The sequence below is a fragment of the Bos indicus genome, chromosome 28 (genome assembly GCF_029378745.1).
Source record: "Bos indicus isolate NIAB-ARS_2022 breed Sahiwal x Tharparkar chromosome 28, NIAB-ARS_B.indTharparkar_mat_pri_1.0, whole genome shotgun sequence".
Lineage (NCBI taxonomy): Eukaryota > Metazoa > Chordata > Mammalia > Artiodactyla > Bovidae > Bos > Bos indicus.
This window is the reverse complement of record NC_091787.1, coordinates 24,092,455-24,116,147: the sequence shown is the minus strand read 5'-3', so window position 1 is coordinate 24,116,147 and position 23,693 is coordinate 24,092,455. Positions and strand designations below refer to the sequence as shown.

The 23,693-nt window shown below is 37.6% G+C and overlaps 1 protein-coding gene across 6 annotated transcripts in view; it reads left to right on the top strand.

The window, feature by feature from the left end:
- Positions 1–23,693, top strand: part of CTNNA3 (catenin alpha 3) — a 1,976,430-nt gene that overhangs the window by 196,740 nt on the left and 1,755,997 nt on the right. For all 6 annotated transcript variants that reach the window (XM_070781776.1, XM_070781778.1, XM_070781775.1 and 3 more), the window contains one exon: positions 17,066–17,232. In XM_070781776.1, the coding sequence (XP_070637877.1) occupies positions 17,066–17,232 (167 nt within the window). The remainder of the gene's footprint in view (positions 1–17,065; positions 17,233–23,693) is intronic.

The following is a 23,693-nucleotide window of genomic DNA, read 5'->3' as shown; positions in this document are numbered from 1 at the left end:
GGAGAAGGGGACAACAGAGGATGAGACGGTTGGATGGCATCATCAACTTGATGGACATGGGTTTGGGTAGACTCTGGGAGTTGGTGATGGACAGGGAGGCCTGGCGTGCTGCATTTCATGGGGTCACAAAGAGTCGGACACAACTGAGCGACTGAACTGAACTGAAATATATGTTTAATTAGTAGCCTGCCCCTCAGACTACAGCTATGATGATAAGTTAATGGGCCTCTTTCACAGAAAGTGTGAGTTCCTGGGGTCTGTTACCTCTTGCTATATCCTGGGGATGGTAGCCATTTAATAAATCTTTCTTTGTTGGTACAGTTCTGTGGAACCCATGAGCATAATTCCCACTGGCCTCTAAAATCAGGCAATGTAAAGCTGTCCCTTGGTGTAGCCAAGAAAATACATGTGCCAGACAAGGGATAAATTCCTTTCTAGGAGATACGTGTGAGCTGGAGCAATGCAGAAGGAGAACATAAAGATAGCATCTGCTGTCCTCCTTTCCTTGAAAGCATCTGTGTAGGCCCCTAACTGGTGCTAAACCAGAAGCCTTCCCTCCCTTTGAAACTCCTGGACAAGGCCTTTCACAGAAAAAGCGGAAAGTGTGTTTCAGTCTTCTTTCTGTGTTATGCCCTGGGAGAGATAGTATGCTATGACTGTCTCTCTGATTGTTATAGTCCTGTGGTACACCAGGCTTGGAACCCCCCTTGCTTTCAGAGCCGGGTCATCAAAGGGCATACCCTAGGCAATGGCCACAAAAACCAGAGCACCAAATTTAAAAACCAGGGCATCACATTGTATTAAACTCCCTCTGGAAGATATTGGCACTCTGGAGCACAACAGATGGAGAGTGTGAATATTGTGCCTTCTGGCTGGAATAATAGAGGAAGAGCATGTAGATGGGAACTGCAGGGAAAAAAGAAAAGAAAAAAAAATGGTGGGGATAGTAAAAACGTGAAAAAGAAAAAGATAGTCCCTGCTGACTAGAATAAGGCAGAAGGAGAGAGTGAAGATGGTGCCTGCCAGCCAGAAGGCTCCTAGATTTGTGCTAAATTAGAAAAATTAGTTGCCTGCCCCTCAGGTTGATGCTTTCAGAATAACAAACAAGCCTCATATACCTAAAGTCTAGGCGCCTCTGCATGGGGCTCTGAGGCCAGTGAGTCCACATATGAACCTTTAAAGATCCATTTCTCAGTTTGTTATAAGTTTGTGGGTCTCCTGAAAGTTATCCCCATTGGTTTTCAAAGCTAGGTATGTTAGGAGCTTGTTTCTCTGGTACAGATCTTAAAAGCTGGGTTGTTTGATATGTCATTCAAACTCTACTTTTTAAGGAGATGCTCTGGGTGTTCAGTTCCCTCCTGACTGTAGATTGTCGTGCTCAGGATGAGGTTCATGGTGAGACTGTATCCTATCCTCTCCTACCCAGTTTGATATGAGCTTTCCCTTATTCACCTGTTGAGTAGGAACCACTCAGACAGTTTTTAGGTTTTTTCCCCAAAGGAAGTTATTCCATATATAGCTACAGATGTAATGTGTTCATGGGAGGAGGTGAGTTCAAGATCCTCCTTTATTGTCATCTTGAAGTGGAGTCTGGACTTTAGGACTATTTTAAAAAGAGAAAGACGTTAGGATCTTTGCTCATGAAGGATTATTGTGATGATGTGTATGTTTTTCTGTGCTATGGAGTTCTGTTTTATTATACGTCAATGGAATACATCTGAATAGGTTGACATTCAAATCCAAACGGAAGAATCTTCCTATTGAAGTGCTTTGTTTTCCTATTTGGGGATCCCTTGCAGAGTCCACATTTTGGCCAACATCATATACTCCATGGTGCTTTGCCTCCTGCATTGCTCAACAGATACTTGTTATATGAGTGAATGAACTCTTTGTAAGGGTTAGGTATGTCAGAAAATATTGATAGCATTGCCACTTCAACTTCAAAGCACTAATGTGAGATTCTTTTAAGAGATATAAAAACATCAAGGGTACAAGGTGTTGCTAATTCAGCATAATATAATAGAAGCTATTTTTGCTCAGATTTACCAAGTAAAGGGAGAAATAATGGATTATTAACTTTAGCATCTTAGTTGTAAGGTTTAGTTTTTTCCCCTCAAAGAATTAAGTTGACATCAAGAATAATATTGAAAGTGTTTAGGTGGCATATTAGTCAATAGATTATTTGGAGAAAGATTCAGTAGACAGCAATTGTTGGCAGCTATTTCAGCTCTAAGTTTGAACATTTAATTGAGTTGTAATTCCATATTATTATTTATTTTTATTGTTTATTTTACTATATGGATTGCTATGTTCACTTGTCACTTTTTTCTTTTACTATAAGTGGCTTTAAATATATGATACTCCAAATATTAGGAGATAATGTTGTAGGAAGTACAATATTAAATATAATACTCAAATATATTTAATGTATTTTATTACCCTAAAATTATTGTCAACTTAAAATATGACATGAAATTACTTTGCCAGTTCTTTGGCAATAAAAAAAAATAGTTTATCATCTTTGAGATTCTGAAGTGTCATCATATAGCTCTATTTTAAAACTTCTATATTACAGTTTGTTTAGAAGAATAGTTTGTATATTGTATAAAATATTTTACACATTAAAGACATTCAGTTCAGTTCAGTTGCTCAGTCATGTCTGACTCTTTGTGACCCCATGAATCACAGCACACCAGGCCTCCCTGTCCATCACCAACTCCTGAAGTTCACTCAGACTCACATCCATTGAGGCAGTGATGCCATCCAGCCATCTCATCCTCTGTCGTCCCCTTCTCCTCCTGCCCCCAAATCCCTCCCAGCATCAGAGTCTTTTCCAATGAGTCAACTCTTCACATGAGGTGGCCAAAGTACTGGAGTTTCAGCTTTAGTATTATTCCTTCCAAAGAAATCCCAGGGCTGATCTCCTTTAGAATGGACTGGTTGGATCTTCTTGCAGTCCAAGGGACTCTCAAAATTCTTCGGCACTCAGCTTTCTTCAGAGTCCAACTCTCACATCCATACATGACCACTGGAAAAACCATAGCCTTGACTAGATGGACCTTTGTTGGCAAAGTAATTAATAAAGGTTTTTTTTTTAAAGCATTGAGCTATATATTTTTACATATAAATATATAATTAAAATTTGCCTAGATATGATTGAAATGTAGAGATTATTTCCTATGTTTAAAGATACAACAGATAATTAAAAAAAATAATTTATTTACTTTTAGTTGTGCTGGGTCTTCGTTGTTGCCCGTGGGCTTTCTCTAGTTGTGTTGAGCGGGATCTATTCTTCCTCGTGGTGCATGGGCTTCTTACTGAGATGGCTCCTCTTGTGGAGCATGGCCTCTAGGCACATAGGCTTCAGTACCTGAGGCACATGGGCTCAGTATTGTGGCTCCTGTGCTGTAGAGCACAGAGTCAATAGCTGTGGCAGACAGGCTTAGTTGCTTTGTGGCACTTGGAATGTTACTGGATCAGGGATTGAACCCACGTTTCCTGCTTTGGCAGACAGATTCCTATCCGTTGTACCAACAGAGAAGTTAGCCACAGACAATTTTTGCTTCAAATATATTGTTCTTTTTATTGGAAGTGAAAAGTTTGTTTTTCATGCACACACACCCCCCTATACCTTAAGTATTTTATCTTAATGAATATAACATGAACATTAGCCAATATTTTGACTTTTGGCCCAGGCTCATTTTTAGTATAGGTCTGTTGATTGAGTCTCACACAGTTGCTTTTGCCTAAATCACACCAATTCTACATTGACTATGGCTTCCTATTTTGATGTCTTTATGGAAGAGAACTTAGTGACATTTGAGAAGCTACCTAACTGCCAAAGCCTTGATGTTTTATAATATTCTCCCTTCCTTTGCCCCAACTTTTACCATTTTTTCCCTCACATTCAATTTGATAACAGTTTTAGGAACCCACCTTTATTGTCTCCAAGGATTTGAATTAATTTTCAAAGAAATGACAAACCTTTTGTACTATTACTGGATAAGTTTACGTACTTAATAAAATTACAGTTATAATTATAACTCACATGAAAATATTGGGGAAGAAACTAATAGACTCTTGGCATGCCTTAATTTAGTAGGATCAGGAAGTCTTCAATAAACTTGAGATACTCCTTTGGTATTCAGCAGGAAAGAGGGGGATCATTAGTGTTGCTGAGAGGAAATAAAGAGTTGATTCATCTAAAGAGATGGTTGAGAGAAGGGCTTTTAAGAGAGCTTCTGCTATATCTCAAGTATGATGTTAGGAGATATTTCCATCAGTTTTATAGACTAGCTGCCATCATATTTTATGTTTTAGACAAATTTATAATTTTATGGAATTAACTCTGTCAATATATTTCCCAACTCAGTTTGATTGTTCTCAGTGGTGCAGGGATTGGTGGCAGATTGCCTATGTCTTTCCACTTTAGTTATTTCAATACGCTGTCCTGTTGTTGCCTTTATGTGGCCGCTGCTATTCTCTAATGCATGGCTGCTGTTGGTCTTTAAGGTGGAAATTCTACTCTCTTTGAATTTCCTTGTTGGAGGGACTGGGACAATGTTCAATCCAGGACTAATTTTTCCCCACTATTGAGGTAAGACCCTTCTATGTACTCTATCCAATATTCCATGAGTTATGAAATTCTTCATTCTGAAAGTGAGAACAAGCAGTATTTCCAGCTCTGTGTAAGTGTTAAGTACTATTACTTAAAATCCTTTTGGATGGTTCTTTCTTCCTGCAGTGAGGGAGGCCTGGGTTTGATCTCTGGGTCAGGAAGATCCCTTGGAGAAGGAAACGGCAACCAACTCCAGTATTCTTGCCTGGAGAATCCCATGGATAAAGGAGTTACAGTCCATAGGGTTGCAAAGAGTTGGACATGACTGAGCAACTTCCCTAGCTTTGGGTAGTTTCCTCCAATGTATGTGTTGATCAGTATCCAGCTGAATGTTCAAGAATTAAGATCTTCTGAGTTCTCTCTGTGTGTAGCTATCTTCTTTCCTGCATAAACATACATTAGTGGTCACAATCTCCCTGGAGATTCAGCTTTGTCTTTTCTGCTCAGAATATTCTCCAGTCTCTTAGTTTCCCTTTCCTATCTGTGGCCTGGGAAGCCTCTCAAGGCACTAAGCTAGGGCTATCAAAGGGTTCTTCCTATTTTGTTTACCGTTTCTATCCTTTATTGCCTAATGCTCTTCACAACTATTTTTCATATATTTTGTCTATTTTTTGTTTTTTTAGGTGAGAAGGAAATCTGGTCTTTGTTTCTCTGCCTTGATTGGAACTAAAATGTAAATTTTAATAAGACTTTATTGAGAGTTTAAAGATAATGCAAGGGAAATAAAATGCATATACTTACAAAGGCAACCATAGGCAGCTATATTCTGATTCCATAGGTCCTGCTGATGTCCTTGTAGCTCCCAAGCCCAAGTCCACACAACGCTAGCTTTTCAGCTCTTTCGTCTGCTATGATAGTGAAAGTGAAAGCGTCCAACTCTTTGTGATCCCATGGACTATATATAGCCTGCCAGGCTCCTCTGTCAATGGGATTCTCCAGGTAAGAATACTGGAGTGGGAAGCCATTCCGTCCTCCAGGGAATCTTCCCAACCTGGGAACTGAACTAGGTCTCCTGTATTTCATGCAGTTTCTTTACTGTCTAAGCCATTAGGGAAGCCCCTGCTATGATAAGCATTTTTGCTCCTTGCAGTCAAACTGGCTAAAACATCTTAAAGTAGGATCTTTGCTTATTTTTAAATATCTGTGTAAGTTTAGTACCTTGTTGAAGTAATTTTCCCCTCTTCTCTCCCCCTTTTCCCCCCACCCCCAGCCACAATTGATCTGCTTCAAAGTTAAATTTAAGCTTCTACCTCTTAGGAGCTTTAACATGCAAAGTGACTGTTTCCCAATGAAAAACAAATAAAACCAAACCCCTAGTGCACACTTTGAGCCTGTGAACTCCATTTTACCAGAGTATGTTATTATGTATTGAATCAATTAATATGTACTAGTGCATGTTATATGTGTTTGGTATATTAAAACACAAATGGAAGGGTGGCCAAAGGCATAACTAGAAACCTTAATTGAGTCACAAATAATGTTAATTATAAAAGTTGGAGGTGTTTTCTTTGATTTTCACATTTATAATCAATATGATCATTTTTAGAAAGTGAAGTTAAACTTTTGAATGTAGTAAAGGAACTTGATATTTAAAAGAAACATGTACATATCTTTTATAAAGTGAAGAATAATTTGTAATGTGTCTATCTGTCCCAGAAGTGTTCTTTTTTTACCTTTTGAAGTTTACTCATAGGATCATAGAAAACCTTTCCTATTAAATTTTTGTATATGTAGAAGTTTTCCTATATTACATTTGTATAGGTATAAGATGTACCTATATAATTTTTCTAAAGTTTATACCTTAGTATTAATTCAAGCAGGCATTTCATAATGGATTTTTCTGAAGATTAAAAGGAGCATATTTGATAGGAAAGGAACAAAATGATCCCAGTAGAAAGGAAACTTTCTGAATCTAGTTCTTGTGATATTTTTATGACATTTAGTAAATTGCTTTTATATAGAGAGTGGAATTTCTTGAAGGAAAAAATGTTTTTTATTTTTATGTTTTTTGAAAGTAAAATTTCCAATTAACTTCAAGGTAAAAGTGTTATAAGAAAGATTGGGAATTATTTCAGAAGAATAGACTCCTCACATGTAGACTTTATAAAGCACAGATGCTAATATTCTAGATAGAAGGGAAATTTGTTATACTTTTTAAATGTTTAATTAGGAAAATATCTATTTTGTCTGAACACAAGTCAGTTTGGCTGGGAATGAGCTAAATTCTATAAGTTGTCTATCTTTGTCAATAGCTGGAACATACTGCTCTTACCTAGAGTATTTAGTTACATGTCCTCTGACACCTCACACAGAGGTAGGTCCTTTTCCTCTGTGCCTCTTAGTACTTTGTACAGCAGCTACCTGAGCCCTGCTTAGATTGTATCCGTGTTTGTTGACTCTCAGTGATGAACTTGGGCTGCAAAATGCTCTAGATCTCAGATGCCTATGATGGATCTGTGTTATATAGATAACAACAAAAACTTGTCAAAGGAAAGTTGAATAATGTTTATTCATGTATTCATTCAACAATACACATTCAATGTATAGAATTATGCAAGAGAGTAAGTGCTATTCTAGACCCTGTGAATATTGTAGTGACCAGGACCAGTATTTCTCTTACTCTCACAGAGTCCTTATTGTTGTTGTTTTGTGATTTCCCAGGCAAGAATACTGGAGTGGGTTGCCATTTCCTTCTCCAGGGGATTCCAACCCAGGGATTGAACCCCACATCTCCTGCATTGGGCAAGGAGATTATTTACCACTGAGCCATTTGGGAAGCCCACAAACTCACGTGCTATACTACACTCTGAATATTGTGATGACAGGACCAGTACACCTCTTACACTCACAGTCTTCTGATTCAGAAGAAAAGACAGGCTTTGATACAGGTTATTGCAATAAGTGAAGGCTTCCCAGGTGGTGCTAGTGGTGAAGAACCCACATACCAATGCAGAAGATATAACAGATGCAGGTTCAATCCCTGGATCAGGAAGATCCCCTGGAGAAGAGCACAGCAATCCACTTCAGTATTCTTGCCTGGAGAATCCCATGGACAGAGAAGCCTGGTGGGCTACAGGCCATAGGGTCGCAAAGAGTTGGACACGACTGAAATGACTTAGTATGCACTCACACAATAAGTGATGATAAGGATTATGATAGGAAGCATAGAACCCTACCATAAGACCTGCTTTAGTAATAGGGGGCTAAGGCTTCCTGCAGAAAGTAATGTTTATGTTGAAAGCAGAACTATGGACTGAAAGCAGCTAGAAAAGATTGGCAGTATTACAGGAGGGAAGGTAGTAAGTCCAGTAATAAGAAAGTTTACTTACTACATCTTTATTAATGTATTTCAGGAGTAACTTTTTTTTTTTTCCAGGAATAACCCAACAGTGCTACTTGGCTGGGTCTTCATATTGCCTTAACGGAGACAAAGACTGTAATTGTTTAATGTTTAAATGACCTTTTTCTGAGTATGTCTCTTCAGCCAGTTGTTCAACATCTTAACATCTTTAGAGTCAAGAACATATAATTATTTTTGAATATATATTTAGTTTTAGTATGTGAAGTCAAAGACAATGTTCTATAAAGGCTATCATAACTTTACAATTCAGACACATGACAAGAAAAGATAATCTTCTTTTGTGGGAATTCATTTGCTCTCTTAATTTCAGAGGTCACTTTAATTTTCCAGTCCTACTAGCAATTCTAACTTGCAGAGAAACACATAAAAAAAAACCATTTACTGGTTTAAAAATTTACTGTCTCTACTAGAAATTTCCTGAGAAAATAACAGCTACCATTTGTTGAGCACTTTTCATGTTCAGATACTGTGTTAAATGTATATTATAAAATATATTTCATTTAAACATCCTAGAAACACTGTGAGACAATTAATATTTTAATCCAGTTCCTATTGATAAGGACACTGAAAATATTTAACAGTCCACAGTCTCAGAACTAGAAGTGGCAGATAAGAATTTGATCTCAGAATTGTCTGACTTCACAGCCTGAGTTCCTAACTTGGTGTTGCTTCAGTTCAGTTCAGTTCAGTCACTCAGTCATGTCTGACTCTTTGTAACCCCATGCACTGAAGCACACCAGGCTTCCCTGTCCATCACCAATTCCTGGAGCTTGCTCAAACTCATGTCCACCAAGTTGGTGATGCCATCCAACCATCTCATCCTCTGTCATTTCCTTCTCTTTTCTTCAATCTTTCCCAGCATCAGGATCTTTTCCAATGAGTCACTTCTTCGCAACCAGTGGCCAAAGTATCGGAGATTCAGCTTCAGCATCAGCCCTTCCAGTGAATATTCAGGACTGATTTCCTTTAGGATGGACTGGCTTGACCTCCTTGCAGTCCAAGGGACTCTCAAGAGTCTTCTCCAACACCACAGTTCAAAAGCATCAATTCTTTGGTGCTCAGCTTTCTTTATAGTCTACCTCTCACATCCATACATGACCACTGGAAAAACCATAGCTTTGACTAGATGGACCTTTGTTGTCAGAGTAAATGTCTCTGCTTTTTAATAAGCTGTCTAGGTTGGTCGTAACTGTTCTTCTGAAGAACAAGCATCTTTTGATTTCATGGCTGCAGTCACCATTTGCCATGATTTTGGAGCCCCCCAAATTAAAGTCTGTCACTGTTTCCATTGTTTCCCCGTCTATTTGCCATGAAGTAATGGGACCAGATGCCATGATCTTAGTTTTCTGAATGTTGAGCTTTAGGCCAACTTTTTCACTCTCCTCTTTCACTTTCATCAAGAGGCTCTTTCTTTCTTCTTCGCTTTCTGCCATGAGGGTGGTGTCATCTGCGTGTCTGAGATTATTGATATTTCTCTGGGCAGTCTTGATTCCAGCATGTGCTTCATCCAGTCCAACAGTTTGCATGATGTAACTGCATTTAAGTTAAATTAGCAGGGTGACAATATACAGCCTTGATGTACTCCTTTCCTATTTGGAACCAGTCTGTTGTTCCATGCCCAGTTCTAACTGTTGCTTATTGAACTGCATACAGGTTTCTCAGGAGGTAGGTAAGGTGGTCTGGTATTCCCATCTCTTGAAGAATTTTCCACAGTTTGTTGTGATCCACACAGTCAAAGGCTTTGGCATAGTCAATAAAGCAGAAGTAGATGTTTTTCTGGAACTCTCTTGCTTTTTCAATTACCCAACAGATGTTGACAATTTGATCTCTGGTTCCTCTGCCTTTTTTAAATCCAGCTTGAACATCTGGAAGTTCACGGTTCACATACTGTTGAAGCCTGACTTGAAGAATTTTGAGCATTAGTTTGCTAGCGTGTGAGATGAGTGCAATTGTGCAGTAGTTTGAACGTTCTTTGGCATTGCCTTTCTTTGAGATTGGAATGAAAACTAACCTTTTCCAGTCCTGTGGCCACTGCTGAGTTTCCAAATTTGCTGACGTATTGATTGCAGCACTTTCATAGTATCGTCTTTTACAATTTGAAATAGCTCAACTCGAATTCCATCACCCCCACTAGCTTTGTTCGTAGTGATGCTTTCTAAGGCCCACTTGACTTTATATTCCAGGATGTCTGGCTCTAGGTGAGTGATCACACTATCTTGATTATCTGGGTCATGAAGATCTTTTTTATATAGTTCTTCTGTGTATTCTTGCCACCTCTTTTTAATATCTTCTGCTTCTGTTAGGTCCATACCATTTCTGTCCTTTATTGAGACCATCTTTACATGAAATGTTCCCTTGATATCTCTGATTTTCTTGAAGAGATCTCTAGTCTTTCCCATTCTATTGTTTTCTGCTATTTATTTTCATTGATCACTGAAGAAGGCTTTCTTATTTCTCCTTGATATTCTTTGGAACTCTGCATTCAGGTGCCTGTATCTTTACTTTTCTCCTTTCCCTTTAGCTTCTCTTCTTTTCTCAGCTATTTCTTAGGCCTCCTCAGACAACCATTTTGCCTTTTTGCATTTCTTTTTCTTGGGGCTGGCCTTGTTCCCTGTCTCCTGTACAATGTCATGAACCTCCATCCATAGTTCTTCAGGCACTCTGTCTGTCAAATCTCATCCCTTGAATCTACATGCCACTTCCACCATATAATCATAAGGGATTTGATTTAGATCATACCTGAATGGTCTAGTGGTTTTCCCTACTTTCTTCAATTTAAGTCTGAATTTGGCAATAAGGAGTTCATGATCTGAGCCATAGTTAGCTCCGGTCTTGTTTTTGCTTACTGTATAGAGCTTCTCCATCTTTGGCTGCAAAGAATATGATCAATCTGATTTCGGTATGACCATCTAGTGATGTCCACGTGTAGAGTCTTCTCTTGTGTTTTTGGAAGAGGGTGTTTGCTATGACCAGTGTGTTCTCTTGGCAAATCTCAGTTAGCCTTTGCCCTGCTTCATTTTGTACTCCAAGGCCTAGTTTGCCTGTTACTCCAGGTAGCTCTTAACTTCCTATTTTTGCATTCCAGTCCCCTATAAGGAAAGGGACATCTTTTTGGGTGTTAGTGCTAGAAGTCTCGTAGGTCTTCATAGACCTGTTCAGCTTCAGCTTCTTCAGCATTACTGCTTGGGGCATAGAATTGTATTACTGTTGGAGAGGGAGAGGGGGGGATGATTTGGAAGAATGGCATTGAAACACGTATAATATCATATAAGAAACGAATTGCCAGTCCAGGTTCGATGCAGGATACAGGATGCTTGGGGCTGGTGCACTGGGATGACCCAGAGGGATGGTACAGGGAGGGAGGTGGGAGGGGGGTTCAGGATGGGGAACACATGTATACCCGTGGCGGATTCATGTTGATGTATGGCAAAACCAATACAGTATTGTAAAGTAACTAGCTTCCAATTAAAATAAATAAATTTAAATTAAAAAAAAAGAATTGTATTACTGTGATATTGAGTGGTTTGTCTTGGAAACGAATAGAGATCATCCTGTAGTTTTTGAGATTGCATTCAAGTACTGCATTTTGGACGCTTTTGTTGACTATGTTGGTTACTCCATTTCTTCTAAGGGATATAATGTAGATATAATGCCCACAGTAGTAGATATAATGGTCATATTTTGGAGTTCTCGCAGGAGAAGATGAGCACACACTCTTATACTCTGCCATCTTGTTACTTATCATGGTATTGCTTAGGAAGGAGAACCATATGGAATGTATTAACATATTAAGACAGTCTCAGACCTTTCACAGGTTTTATCCATATTAAGAAATATTATTCTTGTTATTTTCAATAATAATTTATTGCATTTTTTTTTATGCTGAAGATTGTGAATAAATAGGAACAAAAGAGTCATGAAGTAAAGTAGATGAGACAGGCCCTTTCATATGTTGGTGAATTGGCTGTGTTTAGAGAATTTTTTGTATTCAATACTTAAAATTCATTTACCTCTTGACTCAGCAATTCTAATTTTAAGAATTTATGCTACAGCTAAATTTGTCCATACATGCAAAGATACATGTTATGGGCATTCTTTGTAGTATTGTTTGGAATAGAAAAAAGTTGGAAATAATTTGTGTGTTCAATAGGGGCCTCATACATAAAGACAGACAAACAGATCCATAGAAGAGAATCAAGAGCCCAGAAATAACCCAAACATTTATAGTCAACTAATATTTATGAGGAGAGATGAGAATACTCAAAGGGGAAAAGACAGTCTCTTCAATAAATTATTGTTGTTGTTCAGTTGCTAAGTCATGTCCAACTCTTTGCAACCCCATGAACTGCAGCATGCCAGGCTTTCCTGTCCTTCATTATCTCCCTGAGTCTGCCCAAATTCATGTCCATTGAATCAGTGATTCCATCCAACCATCTCATCTTCTGTCATCCCCTTCTCTTCTTGCTCTCAATCTTTCCCCAGATCAGGATCTTTTCCAGTGAGTTGGCTCTTTGCATCAGGTGGCCAAAGTTTGGAGGTTCAGCTTGAGCACCAGTCCTTCCAATGAATATTCAGGGTTGACTTCTTTTAGGATTGACTGGTTTGATCTCCTTGCAGTCCAAGGGACTCTCAAGAGTCTTCTCCAGCACCACACTTGAAAAGCATCAATTCTTCCATGCTCAGCCTTCTTCATGGTCCAACTCTCACATTCTACATAACTACTGAAAAAATCATAGCTTTGACTATACGGACCTTTGTCAGCAAAGTGATGTCTCTCTTCAATAGATAGTGCTGAGATAATTGAATTTCATATGTAAAAGAATGAAACTGGGCTCCTATCTTACATCAATCAGAAAAATTAACTCAAAATGGATTAAATATTTAAAATAAGGTCTGAAACCATTAAATTCCTAGGAAAATAACATAAGAATAAATCTTCTTGTGATGGACCTTGGTAATGATTTTTTTGGATATGACACCTGAAGCATAAGAAACAAAATGAAAAATAAACAAGTGGAACTAGATCAAAGTAAAAAATTTCTTACAGTGAATGAAATCATCAACAAAGTAAAAAGACAATTTATGGAATGGAGAAAAATATTTGCAAACCATACATCTGATAAGAGCTTAATGGTGTGAGTGTGGAGAAAAGGGAATCCTTGTGTACTATTGGTGGGATTTTAAATTGGTACAGCCACTATGGAAAACAGTATGAAGGACTCTCAAAAATTTAAAAATAGAACTATGGTGTGATTCAGCAATTCCACTTCTGTTAATATATGTAAAGCAAACAAAAACATGAAATCAAAAAGTTATCTGTATCCCCACATTCTTAGAGGCATTATTTACAATAGTCAAGGCATGGAAACAGCCTAAATGTCCACTGATGAATGAATGGATAAAGAAGATGTGGCATATACACAATGCACTATTATTCATCCACAAAAAAATGAGGAAATCCTACCATATGAAACAATATTGGTAGACCCTGAAGGCATTATTCTAAGTGAAATAAGTCAGACAAAGGCAGACAAATACTTTATGATTTCACTTACTTGTGAAATCTAAAAGGCAAAAATAAGACCAAACTCATAACAAAAGAGATCAGACTTGCAGTTATCAGAGGTTGAGTGTGGTGGGAGGGGGAGTTAGATAAATACGGTTAAAAGGTACACATTAACCATTATAAATGAGTACGAGGGATGTAATGTACAACATTATGACATTGTTAATACTGCTGTATTATATAAAGGAGAACTGATAAGAGAGTAAATCCTGAATTCTCATCACAAAGAACATTTTTCCCCTTTTCTTCCTTCTTTTCCTTTATTTATATGAGATGATGAATGTTACTATCAGATGAACTTAATCTGATAGTATTTTTTATGATATATGTAAATCAAACCATCATATTCTATGTCTTAAACTTATACAGTGATACATGCCAATTATTTCTCAACAAAACTGGAAAGAGCCTTACTAACAAAATGGAAGACCTGGAAAAGAAGTTATATCAATTAAATGTAATTTTATTCAAGCATTAAAAAGAATGACAAAACAGCTAATCAAGTCTTAGTAAGTTCCAAACACTGCTCTTATTTAATCTTCATAAAAATTGTACTTACTATTATCAGCTACGTTTACAGTGAGTGACCAGACCACCATGGTTATCCAGGTCATAAGACCTTTTTTATACAATTCTTCTGTGTATTCTTGCCACCTCTTCTTAATCTCTTCTGCTTCTGTTAAGTCCTTATCATTTCTGCCCTTCATTGTGCCCATCTTTGCATGAAATGTTCTCGTGGTACCTCTGATTTTCTGCCACCAAATTTGGTAAACTCAGCAGTAGCCATAGAACTGGAAAAGGTCAGTTTTCATTATAATCCCAAAGAAAGGTAAGCCAAACAATGTTCAAACAACCTCATAATTGTGCTCATTTCACATGCTATTAAGGTTATGGTCAAAATCCTTCAAGCCAGGCTTCAATAGTATGTGAACCAGATGTACCAGCTGGATTGAGAAAAGGCAGAGAAACCAGAGATCTAATTGCCAAAATCTGTTGGATCATAGGAAAAAACAACAGAATTCCAGAAAAACATCTACTTCTTCATTGATTCTGCTAAAGTCTTTGACTATGTGGATCACAGCAAACTGTGAAAAGTTTTCCAAGAGATGAGAATACCAGATCACCGTACCTGCCTTCTAAGAAACCTGTATGCAGGTTAAGAAGCAACAGTTAGAACTGGCCATGGAACAGCGGACTGGTTCAAAGTTGGGAAAGGAGTATGTAAAGACTGTATATTGTCACCTTGCTTATTTAACTTATATGCAGGGAAATGCCAGACTGGATGAAGCACAAGCTGGAATCAAGATCACTGGGAGACATATCAATAACTTCAGATATTCAGATGACAGCACCCTAATGTCCAAAAGGGAAGAGGAACTAAAGAGCCTCTTGATGAAGGTTAAAGAGGAGGGTGAAAAACCTGGCTTAAAACTCAACATTAAAAAGCTAAGATCATGGCATGCAGTCCCATCACTTCATGGCAAATAGATGGGGAAAAATGGAAACAGTGATAGATTCTGTTTTTTTGGGCTCCAAAATCAGTGTGGACAGTGACTGCAGCCATGAAAATAAAATATGCTTGCTCCCTGGAAGGAAAGCTATGACAAACCTAGACAGTGTATTAAAAAGCAGAGACATCACTCTGCTGACAGAAGTCCGTCTAGTCAAAGCTCTGGTTTTCCAGGGGTCATGTATGGATGTGAGAGTTGGACCATTAAGGAGGCTGAGTGCCTAAGAATTGAGGTTTTTGAAGTGTGTTGCTGGGGAAGATTCCTGAGAGTCCCTGGAGATCAAACCAGTCAATCCTAAAGGAAATCAGTCCTGAATATTCACTGGATGGACTGATGCTGAAGCTGAAACTCCAATACTTTGGCCACCTGATATGAAGAGCTGACTCATTGGAAAATGACCCTGAAGCTGGGAAAATTGAGGGCAGGAGAAGGGGGTGACAGAGGATGAGATTGTTGGATGGCATCACTGATTCAATGGATGTGAGTTTGAGCAAACTCTGGGAAGTAGTGAAGGACAGGGAAGCCTGACTTGCTACTGTCCATGGGGTTGCAAAGAGTTGGACGTGTCTGAGTGACTGAACAAAAACCACTTATAGTGGAAAAAAATGAGCTAAGTGACTCGTGCCCACATTGTTAAGTTTTGTGCTCTGTTGCCTCTTGATCATCTGTATCCCAATATGTAAAGAAAATAAATTGATAAGTGAAAAGAATGTAGAAAGTTTTTATAGCATAATGGTGGTGGTGGTTTAGTCACTAAGTTGTGTCCAACTCACAACGCCATGGTAGCCTGCCAGGCTCCTCTGTCCATGGGAATTCCCCAGGCAAGAATACTGGAGCGAGTTGCTATTTCCTTCTCTAGGGGACCTTCCTGACCCAGGGACTGAATCTGGGTCTCCTGCATTGCAGGCAGGTTTTCTACTGACTGAGCTACAGGGAAGTCTATAGTATAATACTATTTATGAAAAGAATCTGAATCTATATCTTCTATATGTTTCCTTTATAACATATAATATCTATGTTTTCCTATGATATAAATCTTTTAAATAATATGAATATATATGACTGAATATACTAATAAAATATATTGTGTATATATGTATATATATGCCCACACATAAAACATACATTCATAGAAAAATTTCTGGATAGATATAAGAACTTAATGGTTATTTTGAGGATTTTTATGGAAACAAACAAAAAATTCACTCTATATTCTTTAGTATGGTGAATTATTTAAAAGTAGCAAGTCATATCGTTTTCATAATAAAAATGTTTAAATTTAAAAAATTAAAAAAATAGTTGATGTGCTGTCTTTAGCAATTATGTTAATGGAGTGGAGTAAAGAGGAACTTTTCATTTTGTACCTTTCTGAACTGTGAACTTCTTAAAATAAATGGATACATGTTACTTTTATAAAGAACATATTTTAAATGAAGAAACCTTAAAAATAGTGAGTATATTTCTCTAACAAGTACTGTGAAATATTATTTCCGTGACTAAGTTTAGGATGTAGTTTATTTAGTATGTTGACAATTTAGAATAAATCTACCTATGTTAAACTTTTATCAGAGAACTGCTGTCTTACTATCTTAAAGGCTAGTTCTTTTCTAACATCCATTGAGTTGGAAAGTAACTCAGTGAAGATTTATCTTATTTTTATAAACAAAATTGTTTCCGATTGAAGTCTTAGTAATGAAACCTTTCACAGAAAATGAGATTCAGCAAATGCAGAAGTTGACAGCAATTTTATTAGATGTTGCTAGTCAATTGAACACAATTTTCATGCAGAAAAATGGTACCATGATTCTTAAACTCCAGAACATGTATCAAAAACAAATATCAATTTGAAAGTGCATTCTTTCTTAAGAGACAATGTTCTAGTGCCAAGTGACAGTATTTTAATATTATGCTTAGTCATGGAATGTACTTGGAATTAGGTTGGATGATAAATGTTGCAACGGGCATAAGTGAAGCTTAAAATATAATATATCTGGGGTTGTGTGTTTCAGGTGAAGCTCTGAAAGTATCAGCTGAGAGATTTGCAGATGACCCCTGCTATCTCCCGAAAAGGGAAGCTGTGGTTCAGGCTGCCCGTGCCTTGTTGGCTGCAGTTACCAGACTCCTTGTCCTCGCAGATATGATTGATGTCATGTGTCTCTTGCAGCACGTGTCAGCTGTAAGTAAAAGATGACTTAGTTTACCTTGGCATTGTTCTCACTTATAATTCCATTTTCTGAACCCAGCATCAATCTGAGCACATCTGTCCTCTCATTTCTTAATGTCACCATTCAGAAGTTGACTTGATTAGGTTGTAAAACTAATACATACTTCACAAGAATGAAGCCAGAAGTTAGTTTTAAAGCCAGTGGGAGACTGAAAAACAGAAGAAGGCTTATTGATAAGGAAATGGCTAGAAAATTTCTAGGCTTTTGACCATTTAAGTTATTATGCCCTATATACGTATGTAAATAAATACATAATAACATAATTATAAAGATAATACAGAAAATAAATCTGTGAATATAAATTATTTGAGAGAGAAAAACCTTGAAGCTTAAGGCATGTGGAAATTTGTCCTAATTATGAATGAAAACTCCTTTTGCCAGCTCCTCTTGATCCAAGGTAAACAGTACATGTTTCCAGGTAGTCTGTGTTGTCTGTAGCAATGCATTATGAAAATGTATAAATGTATTTATTTAATAAGAGTAAAGAATATATTTAAACTAGTAGATAAAAAGGCAGAAAGATATCTCATTTGCTTTATTTTGCTAGACAAAACCATTTAGCCATGAGTTAGTAGAAGGACAATTTTTTTTAGCCTTTATCACTTTCTTAATTTATTTAGTTTGACCGTCCTTAATAGTGTCGAGATGAAAAGGTTGCAAAGAACACTTTGGAGTCTCTTCTTTTCCTCTCACTTTAAATAGGACCCTGGCTCTTCTGTTCATAAATATATATGCATGTTCATAAAGGTGCTTGGTGACTACTGTAACTTTGTTAAGCAAATGCCTTGCTGATTGACCTTCGTATCAAAATAATTTTCTCTAATTGCTAAGCTAAATCTTTTTTTTTTTTTTTTTTTGCATTATTCTCTTACTTACTCTCTGGAGAAGGGAATGGCAACCCACTCCAGTATTCTTGCCTGGAGAATCCCATGAACAGAGGAGCCTGGAAGGCTACAGTCCATAGGGTAGCAAAGAATCGGACATGACTGAGCGACTATTATACTTACTAATGTTTATTTTAACCCTAAAGTAGGGTTAAAAGGGAAGAGTTTGTCTTAACCCTTTCATTTATACTTTCATATTCCTTTTCTTTTGATAGTTTATTAGTACAAAAAGTCAATTTGGCACCTTTTTTGTTATTAAGTAGCTTTTCAGGAAAGGGATTAGTTCTCATCCCCAGCCACTGTCTACCAGATTTATAGGTGAGATATTTGAACAATATTTTTTGTTACTTGACTGATGGTTTCCTGGACACCTTAAACAAATCTCTGATATTTTTGAGATTCATATTTTAATATGTGAATATTTGTTGTTGTTCACTTCAGCTAAGTCGGGTCTAACGCTTTGTGACCCCATGGACTGCATGACGTGAGGCTCCTCTGTCTTCTGGTGTTTCCTGGAGCTTGCTCAAATTCATGTTCGTTGAATCTGTGATACTATCTAACCATATCATCCTCTGCTGACCACTTCTTTTGCCTTCAGTCTTCCCCAGCATCACAGTCTTTCCCAGAGAGTCAATTCTTCGCATCAGGTGGTCAAAGTTTTGGAGTTTCAGCTTCAGCATCAGTCCTTCCAATGAATATTCAGGATTGATGTCCTTTAGGATTGACTGGTTTGATCTCTTTGCAGTCCAAGGGACTCTCAAGAGTCTTCTCCAGGACCATAATTTGAAAGCATCAGTTCTTTGGTGATAGCTTTCTTAATTGTCCAACTTTCACATCCATACAAGGCTACTGGAAAAACCATAGGTCGGACTATATGGACATTTGTCAGCAAAGTGATGTCTCTGCTTTTTAATATGCTGTCTAGGTTTGTCATTGCTTTTTTTCCAAGGAGCAAGTGTCTTTTAATTTCATGGCGGCAGTCACTGTCTGCAGTGATTTTGGAGCCCAAGAAGGTAAAATATGTCACTGCTTCCACTTTTCCCTCTTCTATTTGCCATGAAGTGATGGGACCAGATGCCATGATCTTAGTTTTTTGAATGGTGAGTTTCAAGTCAACTTTTTCCACTCTTCTTTTTCACCCTCATCAAGAGGCTCTTTAGTTCCTCTTCACTTTCTGCCATTAGAGTTGGTATCATCTGAATATCTGAGGTTGTTGATATTTCTCCCAGCAATCTTGATTCCATATTGTGATTCATTGAGCCTGGCATTTTCCATGATGTACTCTGCATGTAATTTAAACAAGCAAAGTGACCATATATAGCCTTGACTACTCCTTTCCCAATTTTAAATCAGTCCATTGTTCCATGTTTGGTTCTAATTGTTACTTCTTGACCTGCATAAAGGAGGCAGGTAAGGTAGTCTGGTACTTCTATGTCTTTGAGAATTTTCCACAGCTTTTTGTGATCCACACAGTCAAAGGCTTTAGCATGGCCAATGAAGCAGAAGCTGATGTTTTTCTGGAAGTGTCTTGCTTTCTCCATGATCCAACAGATGTTTGCCATTTGATCTCTGGTTCCTCTGCCTCTTCTAAACTCTAATACATCTGGAAGTTCTTGCTTCACATACTGTTGAAGCCTAACTTGAAAGATTTTGAGTATAACTTTGATAGTATATGAAATGACCACAATTGTACAGTAGTGTGAATGTTCTTTGGCATTGCCCTTCTTTGGGATTGAAATGAAAACTGACCTTTTCCAGTCCTGTGGCCACTGCTGAGTTTTCCAAATTTGCTGACATATTGAGTGCAGCACTTTCACAGCATCATCTCTTAGGATTTGAAATAGCTCAGCTGGAATTCCATCACCTCCATGAGCTTTGTTCATACTAATGCTTCCTAAGGCCCACCTAACTTCACATTCTAGGATGCATGACTCTAGGTGAGTGACCACACCATTGTGGTTATTAAGAACTTTTCTGTATGGTTCTTCTGTGTATTCTTGCCACCTCTTCTTAATATCTTTTGCTTCTGTTAGGTCCATACCATTTCTGTCCTTTATTGGGCCCATCCTTGCATGAAATGTTCCTTTGATATCTCCAATTTTCTTGAAGAGATCTCTAGTCTTTCCCATTTTATTGTTTTCCTCTACCTCTTTGCACTGTTCATTTAGGAAGGCCTTCTTATCTCTCTTTGCTACTCTCTGTAACTCTGCATTCAGCTTGGTATATCTTTCCTATTCTCCCCGCCTTTCACTTCTCTTCTTTCCCCAGCTATTTGTAAAGCCTCCTAAGACAACCACTTTCTCTTATTCTTGCATTTCTTTTTTTGGAGATGGTTTCAGTCACTGCCTCCTGTATTATGTTATATATCTCAGTCCATAGTTCTTCAGGCACTCTGCCTATCAGATCTAATGCCTTGAGTCTATTCATCACCTCCACTATATTAATATAATCATAAAGAATTTTATTTTGGTCATATCTGGATGGCCTAATGGTTTTCCCTACTTTCTTCAATTTAAGCCTGAAATTTGCAATAAGGAGCTGTGATCAGAGCCACAGTCAGCTCCAGTTCTTGTTTTTACTGGCTGTATAGAGCTTCTCCATCTTTGGCTACAAAAAAACACAATTAATGTTATTTTGGTATTAACCATTTGTTGATGTCCATGTGTATAGTCATTGCTGTGTTTCTGGAAGAGTGTGATTGCTGTCACCAGTGTGTTCTCTTGACTAAACTCTTTGCCCTGCCTCATTTTGTACTCCAAGGCCAAACTTGCCTGTTTTTTTTTGGTTATCTCTTGACTTCCTACTTTTGCATTCCAATCCCCTATATATGAAAAGGACATCTTTTTTTTTGGTTTTAGTTATAGAAGGTGCTAAAGGTCTTCTGAGAACAGGTCAACTTTAGCTTCTTTGCCATCAGTGATTGGAGTATAGACTTGGATTACTGTGTTGCTGAATTGTTTGCCTTGAAAACAAACTGACATTATTCTGTTGTTTTTCAGATTGCAGTCAAGTACTGTATTTTGGACTCTTTTGTTGACTGTGAGGGCTACTTCATTTCTTCTAAGGGATTCTCGCCCACAGTAGTAGATAAAATGGTCATGTGAATTAAATTCTCCCATTTTTGTCCATTTTAGTTACCTGATTCTTAAGGTGTCAGTGTTCAATCTTGCCATCTCCTGCTTAACTATATCCAAATTATCTTGATCCATGGACCTAACATTCCAGATTCCTATGCAATATTGTTCTTTAGAGCCTCAAATTTTACTTTCACTACCAAACACATCCACAGCTGAGTGTTGTTCCCACTTTGGCCTAGCTTCTTCATTCTTACTGGAGCCATTAGTAATTGCCCTCTGCTCTTCCCCAGTAGCATATTAATCACCTTTGGACCTGGGGGTCACTTCTTCCCGCATCGTATCTTTTTGACTTTTCATGCTGTCCATGTGGTTCTCCAGGCAAGAATACAAGAGTGGGTTGCCATTTCCTTCTCCAGTGGACCACATTTTGTCAGAGTTCTTCACTATGACCCGCTCATCTTGGTGGCCTTGCATTGCTTGGTTCATAGATTCACTGAGTTATGCAAGCCCCCTCGCTATGACAATGCTGTGATCCATGAAGGAGGGCTTTCCTGATGGCCCAGTGGTAAAGAATCCACCTGCCAGTGCAAGCAATATGTGTTCAGTCCCTGAGTCGGGAAGATCACCCGGAGAAGGAAATGGCAAAGTCACTCCAGTATTCCTGCCTGGGAAATCCCACGGACAGAGGAATCTGGTGGACTACAGTCTATGGTGTTGCAGAAGAGTTGGACAGGACTTAGCAACTGAGCAACAACAACAGCCATATGTGAAAACAGATGCTAATAAATATTATAGCCATAAGTGGTTATGAAAGAATAAATGCCAGATAATTCCTAGTCCCATGATCCAATATTTCCTATGTTTTAACTCTGGATTTGTTGGGATAGGGTAGAATGAAAGGCTTTTGTAAGGTGAAAATTACTTCCCTTATAATCAATTAGGCAGTAACTATATATATAAGACCATGAGTCCCTTCACTAACATTTTAATTGATTGCTACTAGGTACTAGGCACTGTGCTAGGTAATTCACACATATTGTATCATTCAAATGAAGCAGGAGGTAATTGTAGATCAAAGAAAAACAAAGTGCTATTTTTGTAATAAAATTATACTTAATAGTTATTGAGTTTTTATAATGGGTCAAGAAATGTGGGGGATTATCTCCTTTAATTCTACCTCACAGCAGCTCAGTGATTATGATTCCTATTTTATTCATGAAAAAATACCTCAGGCATATTGAATTTAAGAAGCTTGCTCAAGGCAATAGATAAAAAGCAACTTTGGGAACTTAGTTCTCCAAGTGTTAGAACAGCTTTCACTGTAAATAGCTTTCAGAAATGTTTAGACAAATTCATGGGCCTATAGCAAATTGTTAAGGGAATTTAGGTAAGTCAGTAGGAGGAGGCATTCTTAACTCTAGCCACTCTTTCCCACATTTACTGATTCCTCATTAGAGCCTGAACTTTGGCTAGATCATTTAAATCACTTGTAAGCATGTCTAATCAAACAATGATACTTTATCTATGAAAAAGGGAAGACCTTATTGTGACAGGTTTTTTTTATTGTTACATCTTAATAAAATTTATAAGTTGTATTTGTATTATTAACATTATGTAATATATATTATATGAATTATCTGTATAATTTGAGTTGTATTATTCAACTCAATTCTTTTAATGTTTCACACAGAATGAAGGCTAGTTGAAAAAAATCTTTTGGATATTAAAATTAGAATTATATAGCCCAACATTCCCTTAGAAGTATTCTGCAGAGCCTGTCTTCTAAATATGCAGCATGAAAAAAAGCTTTTTAACGGTCTGTGCTGCACACACAGAAATTCCCTTTGAATGCTTTATTTATTTATTTATTGGCTGCACAGCATGTAGGATCTTAATTCACTAGCCAGGGATGGAACCCATGTCCTCTGAATTAGAAATGTGGAGTCTTAACCACTGGACTGCGAGGGAAGTTCTTCTCTCAATGTTTGATGCACATTAGCACATTAAAGTTGGTGAGAAATGTCAAAGCAAAGAAACTTGTTTAACTTTGCTTAACCCAGAGTTTCCCAAATTTCGTGATTCTAGAACTCTTCTATAATATACTAATCTTGGTGTTTTCTCAGACTGTATGTTGGGATATAGTGGTTTAGAATATTTTTAGTTTATGATTCTATTAAATTTGTACTTAGAATGAAAAAATCATAGTGGAGAAACTTCAGTGCCCTTCTAATGTAGTATCTTGCTGAAGTAGATAGACTGTCCTTCAGTATGAAATAGACACATCTGTCTAACAATATAGATGATCATGTACAGTGATAGCAATCTCAATTCTGTTAGACAGTAAAGTGTATTTTGGATAATTCTAGTCATTGAAGTGGAGAAGGAAATGGCAACCCACTCCAGTATTCTTGCCTGGAAAATCCCATGGACTAGGCTGCAATCCAGTCATTG